The sequence below is a fragment of the Salarias fasciatus genome, chromosome 19 (genome assembly GCF_902148845.1).
Source record: "Salarias fasciatus chromosome 19, fSalaFa1.1, whole genome shotgun sequence".
NCBI classification, from domain to species: Eukaryota; Metazoa; Chordata; class Actinopteri; order Blenniiformes; family Blenniidae; genus Salarias; species Salarias fasciatus.
This window is the reverse complement of record NC_043763.1, coordinates 4535073-4558403: the sequence shown is the minus strand read 5'-3', so window position 1 is coordinate 4558403 and position 23331 is coordinate 4535073. Positions and strand designations below refer to the sequence as shown.

At 45.5% G+C, this 23331-nt stretch overlaps 1 protein-coding gene across 1 annotated transcript in view; it reads right to left on the bottom strand.

The window, feature by feature from the left end:
• Positions 1-22974, bottom strand: part of LOC115406747 (G patch domain-containing protein 2-like) — a 28604-nt gene extending 5630 nt beyond the window's left edge. The window contains exons 1-9 of the mRNA XM_030116959.1: positions 22930-22974; positions 20572-21201; positions 12776-12837; positions 11913-12071; positions 11611-11690; positions 11450-11514; positions 11331-11370; positions 11155-11246; positions 6731-6810 (exon numbers count right to left, since the gene is read on the bottom strand). Coding sequence (XP_029972819.1) covers positions 6731-6810; positions 11155-11246; positions 11331-11370; positions 11450-11514; positions 11611-11690; positions 11913-12071; positions 12776-12837; positions 20572-21197 — 1204 coding nt within the window. The 5' untranslated portion in view covers positions 21198-21201; positions 22930-22974. The remainder of the gene's footprint in view (positions 1-6730; positions 6811-11154; positions 11247-11330; positions 11371-11449; positions 11515-11610; positions 11691-11912; positions 12072-12775; positions 12838-20571; positions 21202-22929) is intronic.
• Between the last annotated feature and the right edge of the window lie 357 nt (positions 22975-23331).

Genomic DNA, 23331 nt, shown 5'->3' with positions numbered 1-23331 from the left:
GTTATACCGGGTGCTTCAAGTAAAGTGTTACCCAATTTTATTTGCATGTACATTCTGGTGTTATTTGCATTATTTCTTACAAAAAACTTTTTATTCAGTTCTAACCTGCCTTTGTTCCTTCTTGTTACACTCGGTGGTTTGGTCGGCCAGGCTGGAGCGTCTTTGCGGGATGGTTTCGGCCCACGGGCCTTATGTTTGACACCACTGATCTAGATGAAGATGCTTGATATTTAAAGATGAATTAGTCCAGTCTAATTGTGTTTCAGACAGTGGGTTGGGTTACGATTTGACCTCAACTGAGAGGGACCCAGGTTCGATTCCGGGATGTAGGAAGAGAACGAAAACTTTCCAAGTCCACTATGATGAAAGAAAAGTTCAAAGAGACACTTCAGAACAGTTTAATCTTTGTTGTAAGAACAATTTGACAATTTAATCTTTGTGTCTATCGAAATGAGAACACTTAAAAAGTTTAACTCTAGAAATAACTTCAATGTCAGAATGAAGAACTCGAGCTCTGAAAAGCCTCAAAACACAGTTCTGCAGATATATTTCACAACTATTGTCTTTAATGTCAGATTTAACTCAAATCCACCGCATATAAATCGTTTTCATGTTTGACACAGGCACAATGTAATTTGGGAATAATGAGTAATTTAATTCCTGTGTAAAGGAGTATCAACACTCCACCGATTTAACATCAAGGTCAACAAAGACACGGCAGTGTAAAGGTTTTCCTGTCGTACACTTGCTACATTTATGGCGGCGATAATGGGAAGTTGAATGGAGGCTTCTTACCGTCTTAATAAGCTCTCATGTGATGCTCTCTAAAAACAATCATTGCGGGAACTTCCTGGAGCACTCGCCCCTTCCCCCTGTTTATTAATCAGCTAATTACACATTGACAGTAATGGGCCTGCTGATTCCCACACTTAAATGAACAGGGCTGAATAGCTCTTTAATGATTAGCCTTTGTGTTTTTCTCTCTCTTCCCTGCTCGCTCTCCTTCTCGCGCACACACACACACACACTCTTCACAACTGAAAAAAAATAGGTCTGAACCAGACCGCCCGGCGAGGAGGTTTGCACGCAAGCGAGTCGACTGAAAACAAATCTGTCTGCATAAAAAGCAAACAGAAAGCGATTAGAACGGTTACGGCGCCGGGTGGGTTTTCAGGCGGCGGCGAGAAAAACCCGGCGTGAAAGTTTGGAGGGGCAGAGCGGGCAGGTGCAGGTGGAGATGGAGGAGGAGGAGGAGGAGGAGGAGGAAGAGGAGGAGGAGGAGGAGGAGGGGGGTTTGAAGGACAAGAGCAGGGTGTGGAGTGGAGCCGGAGAGGGCGAAATAGTGCGGTGGGCTGCATTTCTGTCAGCAGAAGTGATGGCTGAGTGGTGGCGTTATTTGTCTTGTGCTGCCATACGGCCCTCGCACCAGCCTGGGCATTAATGAGAGGGGGCCGGACCGCCGGGCAGGAACACGGCGGGCCTCCGACGCAGGTGATCTGTCACGCAGCCGTCTTGCTCGGGCAAGGAGACGCGCCGAGACGGAGGGGAGAGAGGCTGAGCGCCGGGCGCCAGGGCGAGGGCGAGGCCGCCGGCCTCCACGTGGGCACCGGCCCGCAGTACCAGGAGAAGACACGCGGGATAAGACTCGGCCGGTGGCACAATCACTGAAAACCATGTAACCAGCATCCTGAGGACCACTAGTTGGCGCTGTTTGCTGTTTTTGGAATGAAACCTCACAAACATGCAGGCAGAAAACAACACGTCCACGGCCCACTGTGGAGGCCGCTGTCAGGAACAGGACTGAAGCTATTAAGTTAGCCCGCTCTCTCTGGGTGTTCTAACATGCAGGTCAAACTCAAGGCCACATCTTAATTCCATCTCATCAGATCTACTGCATTTTCTGGACTATAAGTCATGGTGTGTCTGGTCATGTGACTTCTGTTAAAGAAGCACGTTATGTATGAAACTATACTGCTATATACCATCTGGGGCCACTAGATGTCACTGTACGGCAACAGAATTCTGCTACAGGCCGCTGGAGATGAGGAGGTTTTGACGCGTGTAGAACTGACGTGTCCACTCCGCAGATTCGTTCCACAGGAATCGTGATGTTTATTATCCAAGGTTCGCCTTTCTATTCTAATACTTGCCACCGTTTGTGCCGTTTACCATTCAACAAGACACCACAGCGACATCACGTCACCGACACGGTCTAAAACGGCGTCTTCTTCCTCCAATCAGCCACACCTGAGAGCCTCACCTGCCTGATTGTAACACCTCCCCAATGGCTCACAGCAGGGAAGCCCCCAGTGGTGGGAAGCTCACAGCACAACAAAAGCAGAAATAAAAATGAAACGCATTACCCAGAAATGGCTCTTACAATGATTATATCAAAATGGTTAAAATGTGAATCAACAACCAGAAACAGCATCAGGAAGAGTTCAGCGTGAGTGAGAATCTTGTGATCGACTGGAGAAAAGCAGAAAATCTGTTACTGTGATGAAGAAAACAAAGAATTGTGGGCTAAAAAGCTGAGGAACAAATTCACAGAGGGTTCTGGAACAAATGGTGCAGTTACATCTACAAATACGAACTATGAAGCACAGCAGCTCGTGTTTTTTTCCCCCTCCTTTCTTCAAGAAACACAACTTAAGCTAATGTTTCAATTTTGGCCCGCGGACCTCGTGTTTGACGCTTTCCAGGCAGGAAAAAAAGGCAGGTTGACCTGAGCTCTTGGTAATCACTAACCAAAAATCAAACAATGGGATGAGAGAGAAATTCAAAAACGCAACACAATCTGACTCACTGCTGCCACCTATTGCATAAAGGAGACACTGCTTAACTTTTCTACACAGCCACTTTAAAGATGTAAACATAAAGGGCATTATGGGAGACAGTAAGCATTAAAATTATTTTTACCATATTAATTACCATTCTAAGATACAACCAAAAACTATTTCCCTCATAAAATGTTTTTTCTACTGCTGATATCTGTGTTTCTAATGTTAACCAGCAAAACACTACTCGATATAAGTATTTTGTCAACGACTGCACATGAGAAATGACCCAAAAGAAACACAATAATTAAATAAACTGGTGTTGCACGATAACTAATGAACTTGCAATATGCCACAAGTTTTTTGGGATCATAAAAATGTGAAATTTACGATAAATACAAACACTTATGCAGACGATGTAAAAGTCTTCATGCGACAAGATCTGCTTCCCCTAATAAAGACGGACTTTTCAATGACATAAAAGAACAATTTTTGATCATTATTTCTGATTTATTGTATGCTTTCACATGGAAACATGATTTATCGCAGCTCACTTGCGATAAGCATATCATGCATGCCTTTATCACAATTATGGTAAATTTGCAAAATATAACATTCAGCCCTTAAAGAAACGCGCAGAAAAAAAATTGTGACGTGCAAAAGATGCATTAAAGCATCATCCCTCTCTACTACTCTCATCATCTGTATCAGATGAAGCAACGGTCAAACTAATCATCTTTACTTCCATAATATTTCTTCTCTAAGACATAAAGTGTCCGTCCTTTGTTGGGTCTGAACTGGGTGCCTGTTGGGGAAGTTGGACATCTGGATTGATGGTGGTGAGAAAAGTAGAAAATGGTCAATTTAAGGCTGAGAAACAGAGCGGTCATCTAATCCAAACAGATACCTGGCTTGATAAGTTGTTGTTTTCTTTCTCTTTTTTTTTTCTCTTCACAACTAGCTTGCGCACTGCCGCGGAGGTGCTAAAAGGGTAAAGGAAGAAGACAAAGCAACAGCTGGGTACCGGGCCGGGTAATTCCCCGCGGAGCCCTGGAGGATACCTTCAGCTGCAGACCATTTTCACTCCTGATTACAGAGTTTCAAATCAACCACTAACACATACAACAATCCACTTCCTCTGGCTAACTGGAAGACTCAGCTGTCGTGTTCACTAAGAGCAATGCGAGCGCCGCGCTCTCTCTCTCTCTCTCTCTCTCTCTACGCCCAGCGCCGGCGAACAATCTTTTCATGCAAACAAGATGTTTACCAGGAAGCAACTCCGCTCAGTAAATCACTGGATCTGATTCCGCCGCCGGTGTGGCAGCAAACCAAAATTTTTACACGCCGCGGCGTGAGAGGCTTGTCAGGGTGAATGTGCATCTTCTGACGCCGGCGAGATTGCCGAGGAGAGACGTGGTGCAGCGGGCTGCCAGAGTCAAGATTTATACAGAGCAGTTGCAGCTGCAGAAACTGACATTGGACAACATGGGATGCATGATAAATCACGGTGGACAGGGGGCACTAGACTGCCGGAGCAGGAAAACACTGCGAGCAGGGCTGAGGGGGGGATGTGCCAACCAGGGGCTCTCCTCTAACGAGAAATGCACAAAATAAAACATCTACTCAATGGAAATCAACCGCTTTGTCATCAAGAGTGTTTTTTTTTTCACAAATTACTTCAAAAAACATAAATATAACCTTTTTCATCCTCATGTCTCACAGCTCCTGCGGTGGTCTGTTAACCGTCGACAAACTGAGGGATGCCCCTCGTTCTGCACGATGAATATGAGGGGTCCTTAGGGGCCAGGGGGCGAATCCTTTTTTTACTTTTATGGGAAGTGGTTGAGCGCCGCGGAGGTGAAGGACAGAGTCGCCGGCCGTTCCATCACTCAGTGCAATAAATGGATGCAATCTGTATCCAAGTAAAGCATTGGCTGTTTTTAAATTCCACCTCTTTTATCCAAATGAATGATGGGCCCCCGGTACAGTGCACTGTGCAGCAATATTAATATACATCAGAGGCCTGCACCCCTCACTAAATCAGGGAACCACCAGCATTTGTTATTTAAATGACAAACAGCGGCTGCAGGAGTGGAGCAGGGAGACGCCGCGCAGAAGGAAAGGTGGACAAACCAATTCAGATTTCAATCCGGGAAAAGACACAGGGCCCCGAGCCATCAGCGTAATGAGGAAAGGCAGCCGGACTGGTCTGAACACACAGCGCTGCTCGGCGCCTCCTCATCGCACCTCGCAGAACGCCCCAAACACAACGCAGCGCGGCGCCGACGCCTGACGGTAAACTTCTGCCTCCGTCAACCTCTCAATTCCTCAACTGAGGGTTTTTTGTCTTCTTTTGATTCCGAGCCATTAGCTAGGAGTTTTACTATCATAAGTCTGTGCAGACACGAGTGTTTAACCATTTAAAAGGGAAACATGTATTAGATAATTTTAATGTCTCTACTTATTTCATGTCATGTTCAGATAGCTACACGTGTGATTTTACACTTTCATTATGCACAGAGACATTGGATAACCTGATCGTATCCTCTTATTTCACATTTATGCTCTGTGCATGCAGAAAACTTGACCTAAACAGTAACAGCCACTTTTTTTTAATGAAAACTCCTTTCAGATCAACAGATAATAAGGTTAAAAAAAAACTGTACATAACACACTAACTGGTCAGATTTTGAGCAAAGTTCATCACAAACAGAAGACTGAAGTGTTTCTCATGCAAAGATCTCAGCACTAAATTAAAGGGTTAAAAAGACAGAGAGGAGTTTTAGACATGTTCATTAGAAATATGAAGCGATGATGGCAAATTCAATTAGAATCACCAAAAGTACCATTTAATGTTCAGTTAATCAGTTAAAACAAGTTATTATCTGATTACATCTCGACAACATGGAACTTCAGACTGAAAGTATCAGTCTTTTAACAGTTTCTGCTCTTTTGGCTGATATTACATGTTGTCTTTACTGTGTTTTTCTCCCTCAGTGTCATGTATCATTACAGATTTACTAATCACCTGCAGAACGCTACACTACTGCGTTCTGCTTCTCTCTTATTCTATATTTTAAAGTATTATCTGAACATCTGTATCTGGTCCTTTACTGTTGGAGTACTGAGCACAGTCTGACTCTAAATTTAACTAATTCAGAAGAACAATACAGGCCAGGGGTTGTTTGATGTTTTAACCACAGATGGTTCATGGACCATAGTTTGAACACCTATGGTGTTTTTAGGATCAGTGAAATTGTTTCATTCGGAAATTAATTTACACATTTATTCCAACAATATTAAGCCATATTGAGCTCATGATTGACCACAGCTGCTCAGAGACCTCTGCTCAATCCAAACAGGTTTTCACACTTCTGTTCACTTTTAATGTATTTTTACTTGAACCCTTTGATGTACAGCAGTTCTCACCCTTTCAGATGAACAACGTGGGTCCAAAATGAGCCACATTCACCTCTAATGCTGTTCACTGTAAGGTTTGGACTCACATTATTTAATGATTGAGTATTCTAAGTGTTTCCACTTATCCTCATTTATCCTAGAGTGATTTTTAGTTTCTTTAATTCATATAAAAACAAGAATTTGCTTCAAATAATCAAATTAGCTGTAGTTTGGGACAAACAATTAAACATTTAATATTTGAAACATGTTTATTTGCCATTTTATCAGTCATACACACATCTGTGATAAAACTCAGTCGGGTCACTTTGGACCACCGCTGTGCATCAAAGGGATTAAAAAACTTTACTGAACTCAGTCGTGGTTCCACTTTGTGATAAACCTGCAGCTCACAGACCTGATCAGAGATCTCTGTGACTTATGGACCAACTGCAGCGCCGCCGACGGCTCAGAGCACCGAGTGTTTCCGCCGTGTTTCCATCTCGCCGTGTTGGACACGGAGCCTGGGAGCGGCGTGGATGTGTGGATGGCGTTACCTGAAGAGGAGACGGATGGAGCTTCCCGGCGCTTCCTCATCTCTCCTGTGCACAGCAGACCTGAAGTGACATTACTCTGCCTGTGGGGACATAAACAAAGACAGAAAAGTGCATCAGTCACTGGGAGGATGCACTACGCTCGCACAAACATGTAGAAATTTAATAATTTCACAAAAGTCAATAAGCGCAACCTCTGCACATCTGCAAACTCAGCAGTTTACGCGTTCCCCCAGCGCGGTTTATTAATTTTTCTTCATTAAAGTGTATTTTCGCCGGAGAGGAGCCTGAGTCATTGCAGGCTTCACATAAACAAATTACACCTGCCCGGCGCCTGCTGTGTGTCGTACGTCAGGAGAACTGGAACGGGAGGAACGCTCCTCCGCGAGCTTAATAGATCCGACTTGTGAGATGCAAAGTTAAGGTCAAGGTCTGCTCCGTCGCCGGGGGGTTGGGACCGGCTTAACCCTCTACGCTGCGTCCCTAAAACAGACATAAAGAAAGACACGAGGCCCTTGTAGAAAATGCCGATAACGGACGGCCGCACAGCGGCGAGGCGCTCCTTGCTAACCAGCGCGACTCGGCCCGGACCGCAGGCGACATAAAGCTGGACACACGCTCCGGCGCGGCCCCGTCAGCCCGGGCTCTTAACAGGCGGCGCGGTCCGTGACCCCCACACCCATAAATCACATGACGGGCGTGCAGCCTCTGGGTGTTGAGAGCCGCGCTTTGAGCCAAGTCTCTATGTTGTATAATCAATAGATATAAAAATAAATGGCCTGACCGTTATTCTCTCCCTGCTACCCCTCTCTAATAAAATCCCAGTAATGCATATTTCATTTACTTTTATACTTATTGATTACCTGTACTCCAGTTAGTAAATCACGCGCCTATCGATCCCTCAATCGTACCTCTGTCGGACAGCACATAACCAGCCATTTGCGCCCCTGATAAAGAGCTCAGGCATTGAACTCCCCACAGTAAATCTTTGCAAACTAACTTTTTAATTCCAAAATCGATCCGCGTTTAAACGTGGCATTATTTCACGAGGCACGCCCGCGGTATTAAAAGTAATACCCTGATGCATTTGGCGTTAATGCGCGGAGGTCCGTCCCTCCATCTCTCGCCTGATTGCGGCGAGGCCGCGGCGCCCCGGGCCCCTCCCCCCCCCCCCCACCCCCACCCCACCCCTCCGCCTGCGGGGAGCCGAGGAGCCCCGGCACCCGGGGGGCCGTCAGGAGCCCACCGAGGCACTCAGTGCAATGCTAATCAAACCGCTGAATACCATCAGTTGGCTCATTAACCAGAGAAAAACACCACCATTCATCTCAGAGCATAAACCACTGGCTCCTCTTTTTTTTTTCTTCTTCTCGCTTTACATGGCTCGGCGTAAAAACTGCGTTATTATTTAACATCTGTTACTTCATCAGTTCCAACAGCCTGGCAGATGTTGACCGGTTTGCGTTTGAATTCGCTGAGAAAAATAAAGATTTGCTTAGAGGCGAGGAGACCAACGCGAGCGGAATTCCATCAAAGACACAAGGACACTGAAAAAAGTGTCCCGGATAGATTTCTCAGGTCATATGAGACACTTTTAAATTCGATGCGCTCCCTCAGGGTGCGGAGCAAAAACAGCACTGACACAGGGTCAATTGTAATTTTGGCGCCCACATCCAAAAGCAAATATATCAATTAAAAATAATAAATCAAAAGAGGAGGGAGAAGCTGCGGTTACAAAACGCCCATTTATTTTCATTAGAGTACATGGTGCTTCAGGTGTGAGCAGGATCTCAAGATTAATAGAGGTATTCAAATGAATCAGAAAGGATTAGGGTCTCCAGGGAACATAATCAATAGCTCCAAATCAATAATCAATAGGCCACTCACACCAATATACTAACTGCTGACACCGTGATCTCACAATTAAAATGAAAACGGGGAAGGGAGCGGCGTAAGACTATGATTTATCTCGCAGCGCAGGTGTCATTTAGAAATAAATAAGTCAATAGATAAAAGCTGCTCGGCCGGGAGGCCGCGGTGCATCTTAAGGCGGCCGCCGGCCCCCGGCGTTCGCCGCCAAATCCCACCGAGCATCATCCCGGACCGGCGGCGCGCCACTGTACGCAGTCTTTATCACTTAGTATCAAATATGCCACTGTCGCCGTCAGCCGGCATCAAACGAGAGATGACAGCTTTTATTAATGCAATATCACTGCAACAATAAAAGATTAATGCCGCCGACGGAGAAAACACTTTTCTCTCAAGGGTGTTTGAAAGCAGGAGAAAAGTCACTTGTTCACAGAGGGTGATTTGTAAAGAAAGCAGGAGGAGGGATATTTCTAACGAGAAGGGGGGGTTAATGTAACGTAATGAAGACAAATTAAAAAACGAAGTTCTACTGAAGAGCCATGAGTGAGACAGTGACGGCTCAAATAATGATCAGTCTTTCTTCAAAATGTACGTTCGGTGCATAGAGCAGAGCTGAAAGACGGTGGGCTTTCTTTAAAACCACGCAGTGCATCACTTGTCATGGAAAAAGATGTCTAAATAGTTTGATAAAGTGATAATAGATGCCTTTCCATGAAGAGTCTGCATGTTCTCCCGATGGACGCATGGATTTTCACTCGTTAGTGCTGCAGTTCCCTTCCACAGTCCAGAAACATGGATTTACAGTTATCTTTGTGACTCCAAGGCCCCAACATCAAGTGAAAACACAAAACATGTGTTGTATTCTGGGCGTCTGTTTACACGACGGCGACGCTCGGAACCACTGAACGCGCAACTTTCCGAAAATGCTAAGAACTCCATCTCCATGGAAACGAGGGAAAACAGATGTCTGCACATGCGCGAAATTATAATAACATAACATGTTGCCACAAACTTGGGGCTATTCAATGGGGTAGCTTTACTGTACTGACTATATATATAAAACAATATTTATAAGAACCAAAAACCATCAGTGTTCCTGATTTTATGACAAAGCTACATGCACCTGAATATCTACTGCAGCTACTAAATGATGCATTTTGTGATTATCCTTTGTCATCGTTAATTCTGGAGAAATTCTCAAGTTGCCAAACATGGTCATTCAGCAGTTTCTGCATTTTGCATTGTCACAGCATGCAGCTGTTTGTGCGTGTGTGTGTGTGTGTGTGTGTGTCTTGAAGGAAGTTTGGGTAGCGGACTGGGTGCCGTGTGTGCAGAGCTGGGTCGTGAGGACAAAGCCGCAGTCTCGCTGGAGAGTGGATTTGAGCAGCTTGGGGACAGAGATTCAGCCTGTGCCGTCCAACGGGACACATCAGAAGCCCCTCTCGTCAATCCCCCCTCTCTCCCTCGTTCATTTGGGAGTATGATTTATACTTTTTGAAGTGAAGGGTCTTGAATCCCACTATAAAGGAATTAAGAGGTCTCCCCTGAGTCTGCCATTCAAATGAGAGCATGGCAGGGATATGAGGGCTTTTTAATAGACAGAAATTAGTATTCACAATGCCTTAAACTGGAATCTGAAGGAACCTTTCAGGTGGAGAAGAAAGGGCCAGTTTAGAAAAGAAAGCCCTAAGAAGTCGGGGGCTTTTCATAGCCGTCGTGTTTTTGCCCCTCATCAAGGAGCGCTGGAGCGCTCTGTGAAACAACCCAAGAGAGAGGGAGGAAAGGGAGCGTGTGTGAAACAAAATTAAGAATGCACCATAAATAGTCAGAGTGGAAACAACACAATGAGGAGTCCCACAGTCTGGAGGCCAAGAGGGCTGCTCGGCTCCTCAATAGTCCCCCATGCAGATCCAACACTTCCAGGGATGACTGGGAGCAATGTGAGGCTTTGACAAACATCTTTTGGATAAACCCTCACTTTATGTTTTTTTTTTGTGCAGTCCCAGAAATGCAGGGAATTGAATCTGCATTTCAACTATGTCAACACAGAGTATTTCTCTATTTGGGAACGCTGACCTTGAAAAAGTTGATTTTAAATGTTTCTGCATCCGCCGTAACTCGCTGCTGCAGCTTCCTATGCTCAGCTCAGCTCCGTGGCGTTTTGGGGGTCAGTTTACACAACAATGCTTGGAACCACTGAAAACACAATATTTTGAGAATGGCTCTCGATATTTTCCTCCAGAGGGTCATGACTCCAAGTCAGCATTCTCCTGGGAATTGGAAGTTTTAGAGTTGAGAGTCACTGCGGTCGCCTGTTTGTACGAATGTCCATGTACACACCAGTGTTCATGTTTATTACAAAAACAACCAACAGCACCCACTAGTGGCCCACGTACCAACTACATCGCTTTCAAAATGTTGCCGTGTAAACGCAAAACTTTTCTGAAATGAAAACAAAACCTGAACGTTCACTTGAAACGTCATCGTCAACTAAAGATTAAATCTACCTTTACTTAATTTGAAACATGTTAGTTTGACTGGAATTTGGCTTGAACTACCTGTTCCTGAAGGCCGAGGACGAGCATCGGGGCTGCGGGCTCTCGGGCACCAGGTCAATGGGACACACTGGCAATCGGCACAAAGGGTTCAACTGGAACACGAAGAGCATCAGATTTTATAGCTTCATCCACAGGAGGTGAATACGGAGACCATCAAGCAGTGAGACGCGCAGCACCTGGTTTCGCTCTCGTTTCCCAACAGAAGGCAGCCAAAAGCTAGAAGGAGACAGACTGTAGTTACTGCAGAAAATAAAAACGAAATCATGTTTCTGAAGGAGTTTTATGTCCATCTTACTCTCTCTGGTAAGGATCCTGGGAAAAGTGTCTCAGCCTCTCCACGAACACCGGCACGCTGCCGCCCTGTTCCACGCAGATGGAGGACAAGACGGTGAGGAGCAAAGACTTTCCCTCGGCTGCCAGATTAGTGAGGATGGAAAATGTAAGTTTTTCTTTAACCTTGCTGGGAATCCGCCTCCGATCCTTCCTGATGCAGCAGGCGGCCGAGTCGCGCAGCCGTCTCAGGCGTGAGTGATAGCCTGCAGCGGGACAAAACACAGCATTCGTCTCTCTGCGCTGCAAAATGATCGGCGGAGATATCCAGTGAGGAAGAACACAACACTGGCATGAAGAGGATAACAGCTTTTCAATGTTTTGTGCGCGTAACTGTGCGCATTCGTGTTCGTATCGAACTTTCCTGCACGTTTCTTCTCAGAGGCGTCAAATGTCTGAAACCTACACCAGACTGCAGTTTGACAGACCTCTGTAGGAGGGCCGGGTGGGCTGCAGGAAGGTGGGCAGGGTGCGGCTGTCCTCCAGGGACAGCTGGCTGTCAGAGTCCCAGCCGGGCAGCAGGCCGGCCACGCCCGAGCCCACGCCGCAGTCGCTGTCGAAGAACCAGTCGCTCTGCTCGTCGTCACCTGCAGGCAGAGACGAGGGGGGGGGGGGAGTTACGTTGTTACCAAAACTCTGCTTGTACTGGAAAGTAGACTTTCTGGATCAGGGATTTTCAAAATACTGCAGAATGAGCTTGAAGCGAATGTTTTTACAGATTTGACATTTTCTTCAGGAAAAAAGGTCCTGATGTTCAAAATATGTGTATTGCACAGGAAGACGTGTTTTAAGGTCAAACTAAGGTCAATTCTGCAGTAAATGGTTGTAGGAAAAGGCCGCATATGTGTGAACGAGGGCCTGCAGTCGCATTTCCAGGCGTACTCCTCCGTTAACCACGCGGCGCCAGACGCCGGCGGCCTGGTCCCCAGACGGCGAGCTCCTTCCTCTCAGACCTGTCACTCAGCAAGGCGTGCACAGGAACCATGCCTCTCACAGTCAAGGTGTAGTGACAACTGTTAAATCAGAGGCCGCCTGGCCCCACCACGGCTAATGAGATTAGCAAAGGCTTCAGCGCTCATTAACACGACATGACAACGTCTTATTAGAGTCGCCTGGGTGCCCAGCAACCGTCCCATTGTATCTGAACCTCCCTCTCCGGCTCCGGCGCTCCCTCAGAGCCGAGGGGGGAAGCGTCCGGCTCTGACAGCTCCTCGTCTTCCTTTACTCAACACAGACATTACATGAAGGCTTTCCTGCACCGCAGTTTGAGACACGTTAGCTCTGTTAATACCTTGTCTTCCTTCATCATTGGTGAACAGACCGGGATCGCTGCTGCATGTGCTGCTGGTTTCCCTGCAAAGAGAGAGAGAGAGAGAAAGAGAGAGAGAGAGGGGGAAAAAAAAGAAAAAGACATTACACTGACTTTAATATCAATGACATTTTCAGGATAAAGAACTCGGTTTTGATTTGTCATTTCAAACCAGATTGGTTCTTTAGGTCAGGCAATGTTATAGCATCTGAAAAGTGAACAATGCAAATCAAAAAAAATCTACATGCCCCCGTAATGTCAATATTCAATAATAAGGATAATGAAGAAGTCCGGAGCTAGAGGTCGACATAAATGGAAATGACACAAAAAGACAGAGCGTGCTGTGTTCTCCCTCGCCGCGATGGCAAACACAAAGGCATCAAGAGAGACTCTGATCGAAGCCACTGAGTGACATGAACAATCTAATTGAATATCCTCCGCTGTCAGCTCCAATCTAATCTGGCCGGCGTTGTGGAGGATGACAGGAGAGCGAAGCACACTCCCCCCGCCCGCCCCTCCCTCTGGGTGTGCCCCGCACGCCGAGCGGCCCGCAGACGTGCCGCTTCCTCGCAACAACTGGCCGACATCTGCTGCCCGGGATGCTCCAACACACAGCACCCCCACCCCCCCACCGGGAGGGGGGCGAGCCGGGTCACACTCTCACACACCCTCTGTGCCCCGGACCCTCGTCCAAATCACCCCGGGTTCCTCTGCCTTTCTCACACCTCAGCCGACCTCCAGACAGTTCAAGGTCAAGCAAGGAGGGAAGGAGGGAGGGGGGGGGGGGGTGCGGAGGTGCAGCGTTTCTCTGATTTCAGAGTATTTTAGTCATTATGAACCATCAGTGAGACGTTCTGAGAGGAATGCAAGGAAAGACAGTAATAAAATCTTCTCCTGAAAACTCGCCACAACCCGCTGAGCGGCTCCTTTCTTCAATGAAATCAGAACAAGCACCAGTTTTTATAGTTTTGAGCGATAGTACTTAAGTACTGTTACACTGCTAGTATTGCACCCGGTTACAAGTTAAATAAATACGCCCAACACTATTTAGTTACATTTTCAATTCCTGGAATTCGATTCAATCCCTAGTATAAAATATCTAAGTTCTCAAAAAACTATGAAGTATGTACAAATGACACCACAGTAAACAAAATTCTCTGTTATAAGAATAAACTTTGAGTATGAATTGAAATCTAAGGTGTATAAAGCAGTAAAGTGGAGTATTTACATGTACTTAATTACAATGTTTGTAACGTCTTGTATTGTTTTAATAGTTTCGCCTTTGTAACAAAACCAACATTAAAAAACCTTTGAAATCGAATTTTTCTCACAAAGTTTTATTTATGACAGGGGAAAAAAAATCCGCAAAGTAGGAATGCATTCAAAATATACATGGAATAATTACTTCTCAGCTAATTATCAACAATAAAGTCTACATCACATCAGTATTTGAGGAGACTGGTTGCCTTATTTGCATACCAGGACCTTTTTATATCCCGCACTTCAGGGAGCTGTATATTAGGAGAGTTATTAGAATAATGCGAATGTTCTCCTTAAACTGCTGCTTGCAGCACGTTATGAAAGAGCCCTGCTTTCTGCTTCCTGTTTATCAGCGCTGACCTTGCTTGCAGGAGAGAGCTGGAGGGTCAGCAATGCGCTGATACGGAGCTTTGCCATATTGCGGCGGCCCGTCGGTGACGGCAGGCTGCGGCGAGCGTCCGTCCCGCCCGCCCGCCTCCCCGGCCAGATGGCCCTGCACCGTCTCCCCGAACATCCAGGAGAAGCAGATGTGAGCGGGAGCGGGCCTCTCCGGGGAATCTGGGAGATGTCTGGCCTCCCCTCCCGTCACTCCACCCCCCCCCCCCCCCCGCCGGAGCCTTCGGGCCCCCCTCCTCCTCTCCCTGGACTCTCTGCTCAGCTGCAGCCCACCTCTGGATCCACGGTCTGGCATCTGGAGCACATATCACCACCAGCCGGGCAGAGGGCATGGCCACAAGGCCCACGATCAGCAATACCTGCCGCTCTGCCTTTTTTTTTCCCATTCGCCTGTTACGGGAGGAATTTTCTGCAAAGTTTGAAAAAGAATCACAGGCATAAACAATTAATTACAGGCGTCCATTAAGTATTTATCCGTATTAAAGGTGCAATGCGGTGTCGCTCGGAGCAGCGCAGGGCCGATGTGAGACCATTTCCATTAAGTGCTGCCTAATTAATTCCATAAATAATTGAGACCCCCATTTTTCTCAGGACCAAAAGAAACACTGCTTTCTCCAGCCGTGACCTTTGAGGAGAAAAGTTGACAAACACTTTGGGCAAACTCTCCACGTGCAGCAGGCAAATCTTTACACAGCGCCGAGCTACACTTGCTCAGGAGGAAATAAAGCAAGGGAGACGGAAGTGTGTCATAAACAGAGTATATACGATGAATCGACTTTGCCGGCCCGACAGGCTTTACGTGATTCACTGGAAGAGCCGCCAGTGGAAGGTGCTCACTCGGGTTCCCACGTCGACACATTTAACATGACAAGGATTGAGGAGAATACCAATCTACTCCTCCACTGAGACACAGCCGCACTCCGAGCACCACTGTCGTGTGAATGTATACCGAAAACACTACAAAGCTTTCTACTTCAGTTTGAAAACGTTGCCGTGCAAACAGGGCTGAAGTTGATCCTCAGTCATCAGTCGGCACTCCAGAACAATCTAGAACTATTGCTGCTCCAGAACTACTTACCGTCATCTTTTCTTTTTGCAGACCTTGAGTTTGCTCACTAAGGTAACAAAGGAGGCTTTTTGTTGGTCCTGCAGCGGCATTCTGTTGTCCTACAGTGACATCTAAAGGTCCAAGATGGTAGTGTCACAATATTTTACAACTTAAAAAAGTTATAGTGTGCAAAATCCGATACTTAAAAATGTAAATTATATGGAATTTGAACATCTTACATTCACATTTTAAACCTATGATTTTTTTCTTTTTTTTTTTTACATTTTCAACTGTCCAGATATTATAAAAATACCTTTGTAGTAAAAACGGCTCACTTATTTTAACAGGAATGACACAATCTGGACAAATCGGCTTAAGCATGTTGTTTAAAACATCAAGTCTTTTGAGCCAACTGTGTGACGAAAAAAAATTCTAAAAAAATATACAGCTGAAACTGTTTTGATTAGAAAATTAAAAAAAAGAAAGCTTTTTGGGGTAAAACGTGTTAAAAACTTTAAAAACTTCAAAACAAATTTAAAAACAAAGTCAGGAGAATTGGAAGCCATGACCCGAGGATTATTATTATTATTATGAAATAAATGCAGAGACAAGGGCAACAACAAAAAGTGTTTGGGATGAAGCGCGCTCCCCGCATGGCCCTATTGTCTCTGCACAAACTGAAGAGGTGAAGCAAAACACAGTATCCAGATGAGCACTAATCATTAGGAAATAATCCCCAACTCCTGGGAGAGGCAGAGCAGTTTGCACAGAGATTACAGGCGAGCCGCCATTTATTGAGCCCGGGCTCATTCTGCAGAGGAATAAAGAAGAGGCAGAGTCGGAGGGGGGCAAAGTGCTGATAACAATGGATCTGTGGGCTCTTCAAACAAGCCGCCCAAACCCAAATCCATGCCCTCTTCCATGGGTGTCTGATTATAAGGTTATCCCACCCTCCCTGAGCTGCAGTAATTGGATTAGTCTCAGAGCTTTATGAAAATTAACTTCAGCAAATGCTGCACTGCTTCCTCTTCCCCCTCCTAAAAAAAAAATAACTCCTCTCAGAGTTTGCAAAATATAAATTACAGCACGTGTGAGAAAGACGCTCTCCGAAAACTTGTGCCTGAAATCAACATCGGCAGAAGCGGCGCACAGCTGGAGACGGAGGACTGAGCCGGGGACGGCGGCTGCCCACAGGTGAGGCCTGCTTGCCGGGCCAGCCTGGGCGCCAGGTGGCCTCGGAGCCAGCAGGCTGGGCCCGGCCTAATCAAGGATGTGGAGCCCAACTGGAAGCTCCCAACATCTGCTCTCCTCGCACTCGGGTGGCTGAAGGCGAAGCTCGGCGTGCGCAGAAGGGGAGTGACCTTGAGGAGAGGCACATTGCAAGAGACCAGACACTCCATGTGGGGGGGGGGGGGGGGGGGGAAATCTCAAGGAATGAACAGAGGAAAGAAAAAAAATCCAAGTGGCTCAAAAGGCATTTCAACAATGGCATCTGTGTCTGACATCAAATGGAGCGTAGGCTGTCAGAGTATAAATATTGCTGTTGTACCACTGTCAACCTCTCATCACCGCTGCCATTTGTTCATATCCTTTGCCACCGTCGGGGCTTAACCACCAGATTGTTCGGCCCTCGGTACGGTGTGGCAGTCCACTGAGCGGCAATCAACGGCGCTGGCGTTTGTGTAAGTGAGAAATGATTGACAGCGTGCCGTGGCGCTCCCATTTATTTCTTCTCCGGAGCTGTTTTCTGTCAGAACGGCTATTGATTTTTCCATAAAGTAAGAAAACAAGTACCGTTTAGGGGCTGGGGAGGTCAGCACAAATTAAACCAGAAGATGTAAAGCCTTCTCTCTCGGTCCCATAATGGGCCGCCCCAAATGTCTTCTTCTCACATATTCTTCATTGTCAAAAAAAAAGAAAAAAATGTCCTTTTAAAGAGGGCAGGACAAAAAATTAGACAAAGGAACTTAAAAAACCGCCTTAAAGCCAAACAGTCCAGTGTAACTGATCATGATCAACATCACTGCAAAGCCAACACATCTCCAATCATCGCAGTAAGTGGGTTTTAGGGTTGATAAAATAGAGTAAGTGATGGTGGAAACGCTGCAGTAAAAACCTCTTCTGCACTGAAAAGATGAGATCCGAACAACCTAGTGAACGACTTACCAAAAATTAAAATAACCGATAAGAAAAACTTCAAATGGACAGAAATCAGCGCTGAATAAGTGAAAACCACAGAGTGGTATTCATACAGGAGAGGTAAAAGCCCCTGCCGTGTTTACCTGACTGTAATAACTTAATGTCCCTCTCTGCTGCCACTTCCAGCCACGGTTAGTTTGGATAAATAAAACGCACACAGGAGGGACTCGGGGACGGGCCCAGCTTTAATTACCCGGCTCAGGACAGGAATTCATTTCAAAACAAATCAATACCACACCAAGTCACTTATTTATTTGCGACGATATTTCTCGAAAGGAAATAATGAGGCGGCGGACGCCCGAGGCGTAACTATCAAAGATCCCTCCCTGATGATCATTTCAGCTCGAGAAGATGAGGATGAAGAGGCTCCATCATTCATTTTTAATGTCAACTCGATACTTTAAAGTGGAGTGGCGTGATTGTGATACTTTTCTTTTTTTTTTTTGGTTTAGTTGAGGACATGCTGAATATTGACAAGTGGCTGGATGAAGACAGGCAGTATAGATCATCTTAAATGTCGCCTTGTTTAATTGCTTCTGTCTGATAGTAGTTATGCCCGTGACTTTTATCTTATGGGTTTAACTGCCTTGGTAACTTTCCATCTAAAGGGTAAGAAGGGCTTTCGGAGTTTGAGCTCCCTTGCTGCAATCTGATTTTGATCCTGAGTATTTTAAACAATGTCCCAGTTAACATTTGTCTATTTGCACGAGTGGAAATCGAGCCAAACCCGAAATGCTTATTTTACACAAATAATGATCTCACAGCTGCTCCTAATATAAATACGGTGAGTTTAAAGACAGCTCGACTCCTTAACGCTGCAGTAAAAGCCTGCTTGAGTTCACAAACACTGTAATTCTGGAAAATAGTGCCCCACACAACTGCTCTCATTCCGTTTCAACCAAGGAACAGATTGTTTCTGAGGAACATTATTAAAATGTGTTGGGTGGTATTTGAGAAGAGAGCTTCATTTAATTAAATCATTGTGTTTGCGCCACAAAAATGAGGATGTGTGTAAACCGAGACAAGCACAAGCATAAATCAAACGTAAGAAATGTAAATAAATAGAACGGAATGCAATGAATTCGCTAATCTCATCAACGAATCGAGCATAAACAACATTTCTGATGGGAAAGCAGACATTTTACCAATCCGTGGAAAATATTACTTCATTTTTAATTCAATGGATAGAAGGGAGAAAAAAAAAAGAAGGTCGGAAAAGTACTGCGAGGTTCACTGGCCGCAGGTCGGAAATGTGAAGCTGGAAGGAGCTTTTCAGAGCAGTACGGCCGATCAGATGTAAAGACGAACAGATTAACTTAATCCAAAAAATGTGGAACAATTTTCCAAAAAGTGTAAAACTATTAAACCTTTAGATCAGCAGAAGAAGCAGCGGAACTCTAAACACAGAGACAAGGCGATAAGTCAGACTGGATGTTCAGACTGCATTAAAAACAGGCAGGATTGTTCAGGAATCACTGAGAACACAGTTCATCACACAGTCAAAGAAGAAGCTACATGTGAACGCGGTTTTAAAAAAGGGCCACTATCTTCTCTCAATACTGCCGACATCAGATGCATCAAAAGTTCAAACTCCTTTGGAATCCACGGACGTTATGTCCAGCAGAATACAGAGGATGGAGACTTTCTCGGTTAGCGTTAGCAGACGGCTCCATCTCGAAAGCCATCATCGATACTGGAAAGTACATCTGAGGTTTATTCATGTTCCAGCAAGAATTAAACCAGATTTACAGTGCAAGAGTCCAGGTGCTGAACCGATCAACACATTTCATTTCATTATGAAAAACTCCAGAACAAACACTCCACAACAGGGACAGTGGAGCTGAGGAAATCCTGCGTCAGACAAGAACGGGACAACACTCGTCTGTGAAACTCCAACAACTCGACAACTGGTCTCCTGACGCCACACAGGTTTACACAAAAGTCAACAAAAAAGTGATTTTTTACAAAAAAGAAGAGAAGATGCAAAAAAAAAAAGTGTGAAAGTTGTCATTTTCTTAAAAATATCTTGATGAAATGGTGAAGTGTTGCAGTTTAAACATCCGATATGTAGTTTAGGGTGTCAAGCATAAGGCCTGGGGACTAAAAATGGCCCACGAGAGCTTCCAATTCAGTGACATATGGAAATCATTGCCTTTTCTCCTGTTTTTATTTGAGTTTAATTAAATACAATTCAGCTTTATTTATATAACACCAATTAACACAGAGTCCAAACATTTTGGGAACTGGAGTCGTAATGTAAATGTGAGCATAACTCTGCAGGAGTGACTTACCTCCACGGATCAATCATAAACTGTTTGTGTTGAGCTTGATTTAAAAAACAAAAACAAATCGTATGAGGTTGAATAATAAACTAAAACACAGGAGAAATTCATACAAAAAGTTCCAGAAAAGCTACACACTGGGTAAGTACATGGTGCAGGGGCATTATGGGTAATGTTCTGGTCTCATCATGGGTTCATGTTGAGGTTTTTTTGTGTTTGCATGATCTTCCTGAGCTTTCCTCCCACAGTGAAAAAACATGCATGTGTTACTGTGGGTGTGTGTGTGAGTGTAAAGCTGTATACGAGCTGCACAGACGAATGTGACGCAGGACACACTGAATACTGATGAGTCGTGTAATCTTTAAAGGAAACCGAACAGCTGATCTCTGGCTGTTTTGTTTGGTGGTTTTTGAAAACTTAGCACATTAATAACGTGAATATTTGAAAGAAAACCTGAAAAGAAGGTTTTCTATCAAACAAAACAGTGATAAGTAGTCAGAAACATGAGAGTTTTAGTTCCTTAAACGTCTCCAGACACATTGCACTGTATTGAAATAGGATCATAATATCGGTATTGCTAAATGCAGCCTTACCCTTCAGACATGTTCTCATCTGCAGCCTCTCGGTGTTCCTTCGTCTTCTTCCTCTTCCAGCACTTCTTCCCCATCCGCCTGGCTCCTTCGGCCTGCCGGTCTGCTCCCATCCACCCACCGGACCTCTTCTTGGATCCCGCCATGTGCTGCACCCGGGCCGGCCTGTGCCTCCGCTTCCTGTCCACCCCTCCCAGCTTCAGCTTCTGCTGCAGCCTGATGGTCACGTCGGAGGTCATGCGTTTGACCTTCCTCCGCCTCCTGAGCGGCCGGCCCGGGTTGTTCTCGGTGAAGGAGTCCGACTCGGGCCAGGACGGCTGCCTCGTCCTGACGGGGCCTTTCAGGAGCGACGGCCAGCGGCTGGTGGCGGTCACCTCGTCGGAGTCGCTGTAGGTGGCCACGGACGCGGCGAAGGCCGAAGAGGAGTTGTCCCGGTAGTCCCGGGCCTCGTCCAGGCTGGACTCCGACGCCTCGATCCAGCGGAAGCGCTTGCGGCCTCTGCGGCGGCGGATCTGGCGGCGCTGCTGCAGGGGGCTCAGGACCATCTCCTCCCACAGCTCCCCCAGCTTACTCTGCTCCGAGCTCTGCTCCAGCGCAGACACCAGGTCCTGCACCAGCTCGTCCATCATGGTGCTGCAGACCAAGGACGCCAAACACCAAGCGTCAGTGCAGAATACACCCGGAGAGGTCACCGGTCCATCACAGCGTAAACACACACACAGACAGTCACACACCCACAACCAACAGGCTTAAAAACCTGTTGTTGGATCACAGTTAGGACACCAGAGAACTGTTGATTCTGACTCTATAAAACTCTGATGGAGATTCAGCGGAGCTGGAATGAAGACACATGGCTGCTCACAAGTGACATTTCTTTAATTTTGCAATACTGCAGCTTTAAATGTCTTGTTCCGGTTTCACCGGATGACAGCTTACTAACCTGGAGGGCCTAAAAAAACCTGAAAATGTTCAATTTATGAGGCTCAGACTCATGAAAATATAAGAGCTGAAATGAATAATGGAGAAAAACATTTGAGCAGCCGTGCTTCATAACTGCTGCATATATTATTTAGTTTATATTTTCTTCAGAGAAAGACTCTCGAAAAAACAACATCCAAACATTCAGACACAGTACGATGGAGGGTGTCAATACTTCAATTTAAAAGTTGTCCAATTACACCTGTTGTATTGGAAGCTTGCTACAAGTTGTAAACCCTTTTTGTCCATTAGCTTGACAAAAGAGCTTCATCTGTAAAGCAGGATGAAGGAGTGTAACTTCAAGGCACCAATCCAGAGATTACAGACTGAGCTCAGTAAATATGTAGAATGATCTTTACAAACACTCAAACCAAATAATGTAAGTTCAGAAAACACAGTGATGTTTACTGCCTTCCTATAGTGGGTTGATTTTTAGAAATTGCTTTATTTTGTTTAAAAAATGACCTGGCAAGAATACAAATGTCCTACGACACCATTTATCACTGTTGCAGACATTTATCAGGGAAAGTGAAATGTCATCTTTAAGAAATGTTTTTTTTAAGTTGAAATTTAATCTGAAAAAGTATAATTTATCTATTATCAGATTTGTTTGAAGAAGTGACACATGTTTTATAATTTGTCACAGTTGTTTTGGTTCGGCATGTAAAGCAGTGCATGTATATTAAATAAATACATAGATATGGAGATATGTAGTGTACACTCATCAGACAAGTATGATCTTTGAACCCATGTTGTTCTTGCTGTGTGGAGAGTGTGCTAACCGCTGCACCTCATATTTAGTGGTTTATGACTAAAATAAATTAAAAACATAACAGCCTCCATGACATGTCTGAAACACAGTCATGTGAGTGCTGACAGTCAGTCATCTAACGACACGGAACAGAATACTCCACCTAAAAAAAAATCCTAAAATACACTTATGAGGCATAAACACACTGAAATGCAACCACCTAGGAGCAGAACAGCAAACCGTCTGCCTGGAAACAGCCAGACTCGCCTCATCTGTTATCTAAGCGCGAATAAAAGACTGTCTAAATGGTCATCATGGCGATTTTTTTTATCAGCAATAATCAGATTTACTGCCGTTATAAAGCAGCTGAGAGGCTGCAGGCGGACAAAAGCAGGGACAGACATGCTGAGAGCAGCCAGTGTTACATAACAACAGCTCACATGTGAGCCGAGCACAAGGACAACACACACACACACACTACACACACACACACACACTACACACACACAGCTCTTCGCTGTGAGGAGCAGCGAAGCGAGCAGCACGGTGAGCCTCTCAGAAACACCGCGTGCGCCATCGTCTCGCTGCTGTTGAGCTGTAAAAAGAGGGAGACGACGCGTCGAGGCACTCACCATGTCGCAGCCTGCCTTGTTTTGTTTTCCGCACAGCTGGGAAGACACACGCACTTCCGGTTCTGCCGGCCAGCCAATCAGGGGCGAGCGGCTGGCTGAGACACGCCCACAAAACATCCCGCCACCCCAGCAGCCGCGTGCGATGAGGAGGTGGCTTTAAACCGGTCTGCACGAGGTGAGATACTTCAGCCACTTGCTGCTCTGCAGCCATCATGCAGTTCTGATATGAGCAAAGAGGAAAGCACGCGCGTTTTCCTTAAAAGTTAGTAAAGTACAGCATATTACAAAATAGTAATTTGTATAACAGTGCATTGCTTGAGACATTGACTACTAAGTGTATTTGGACACTTAGCAGGCATCTTTATTATGAATACTCTATTTTAAAAACAGGATTTAGAGGAA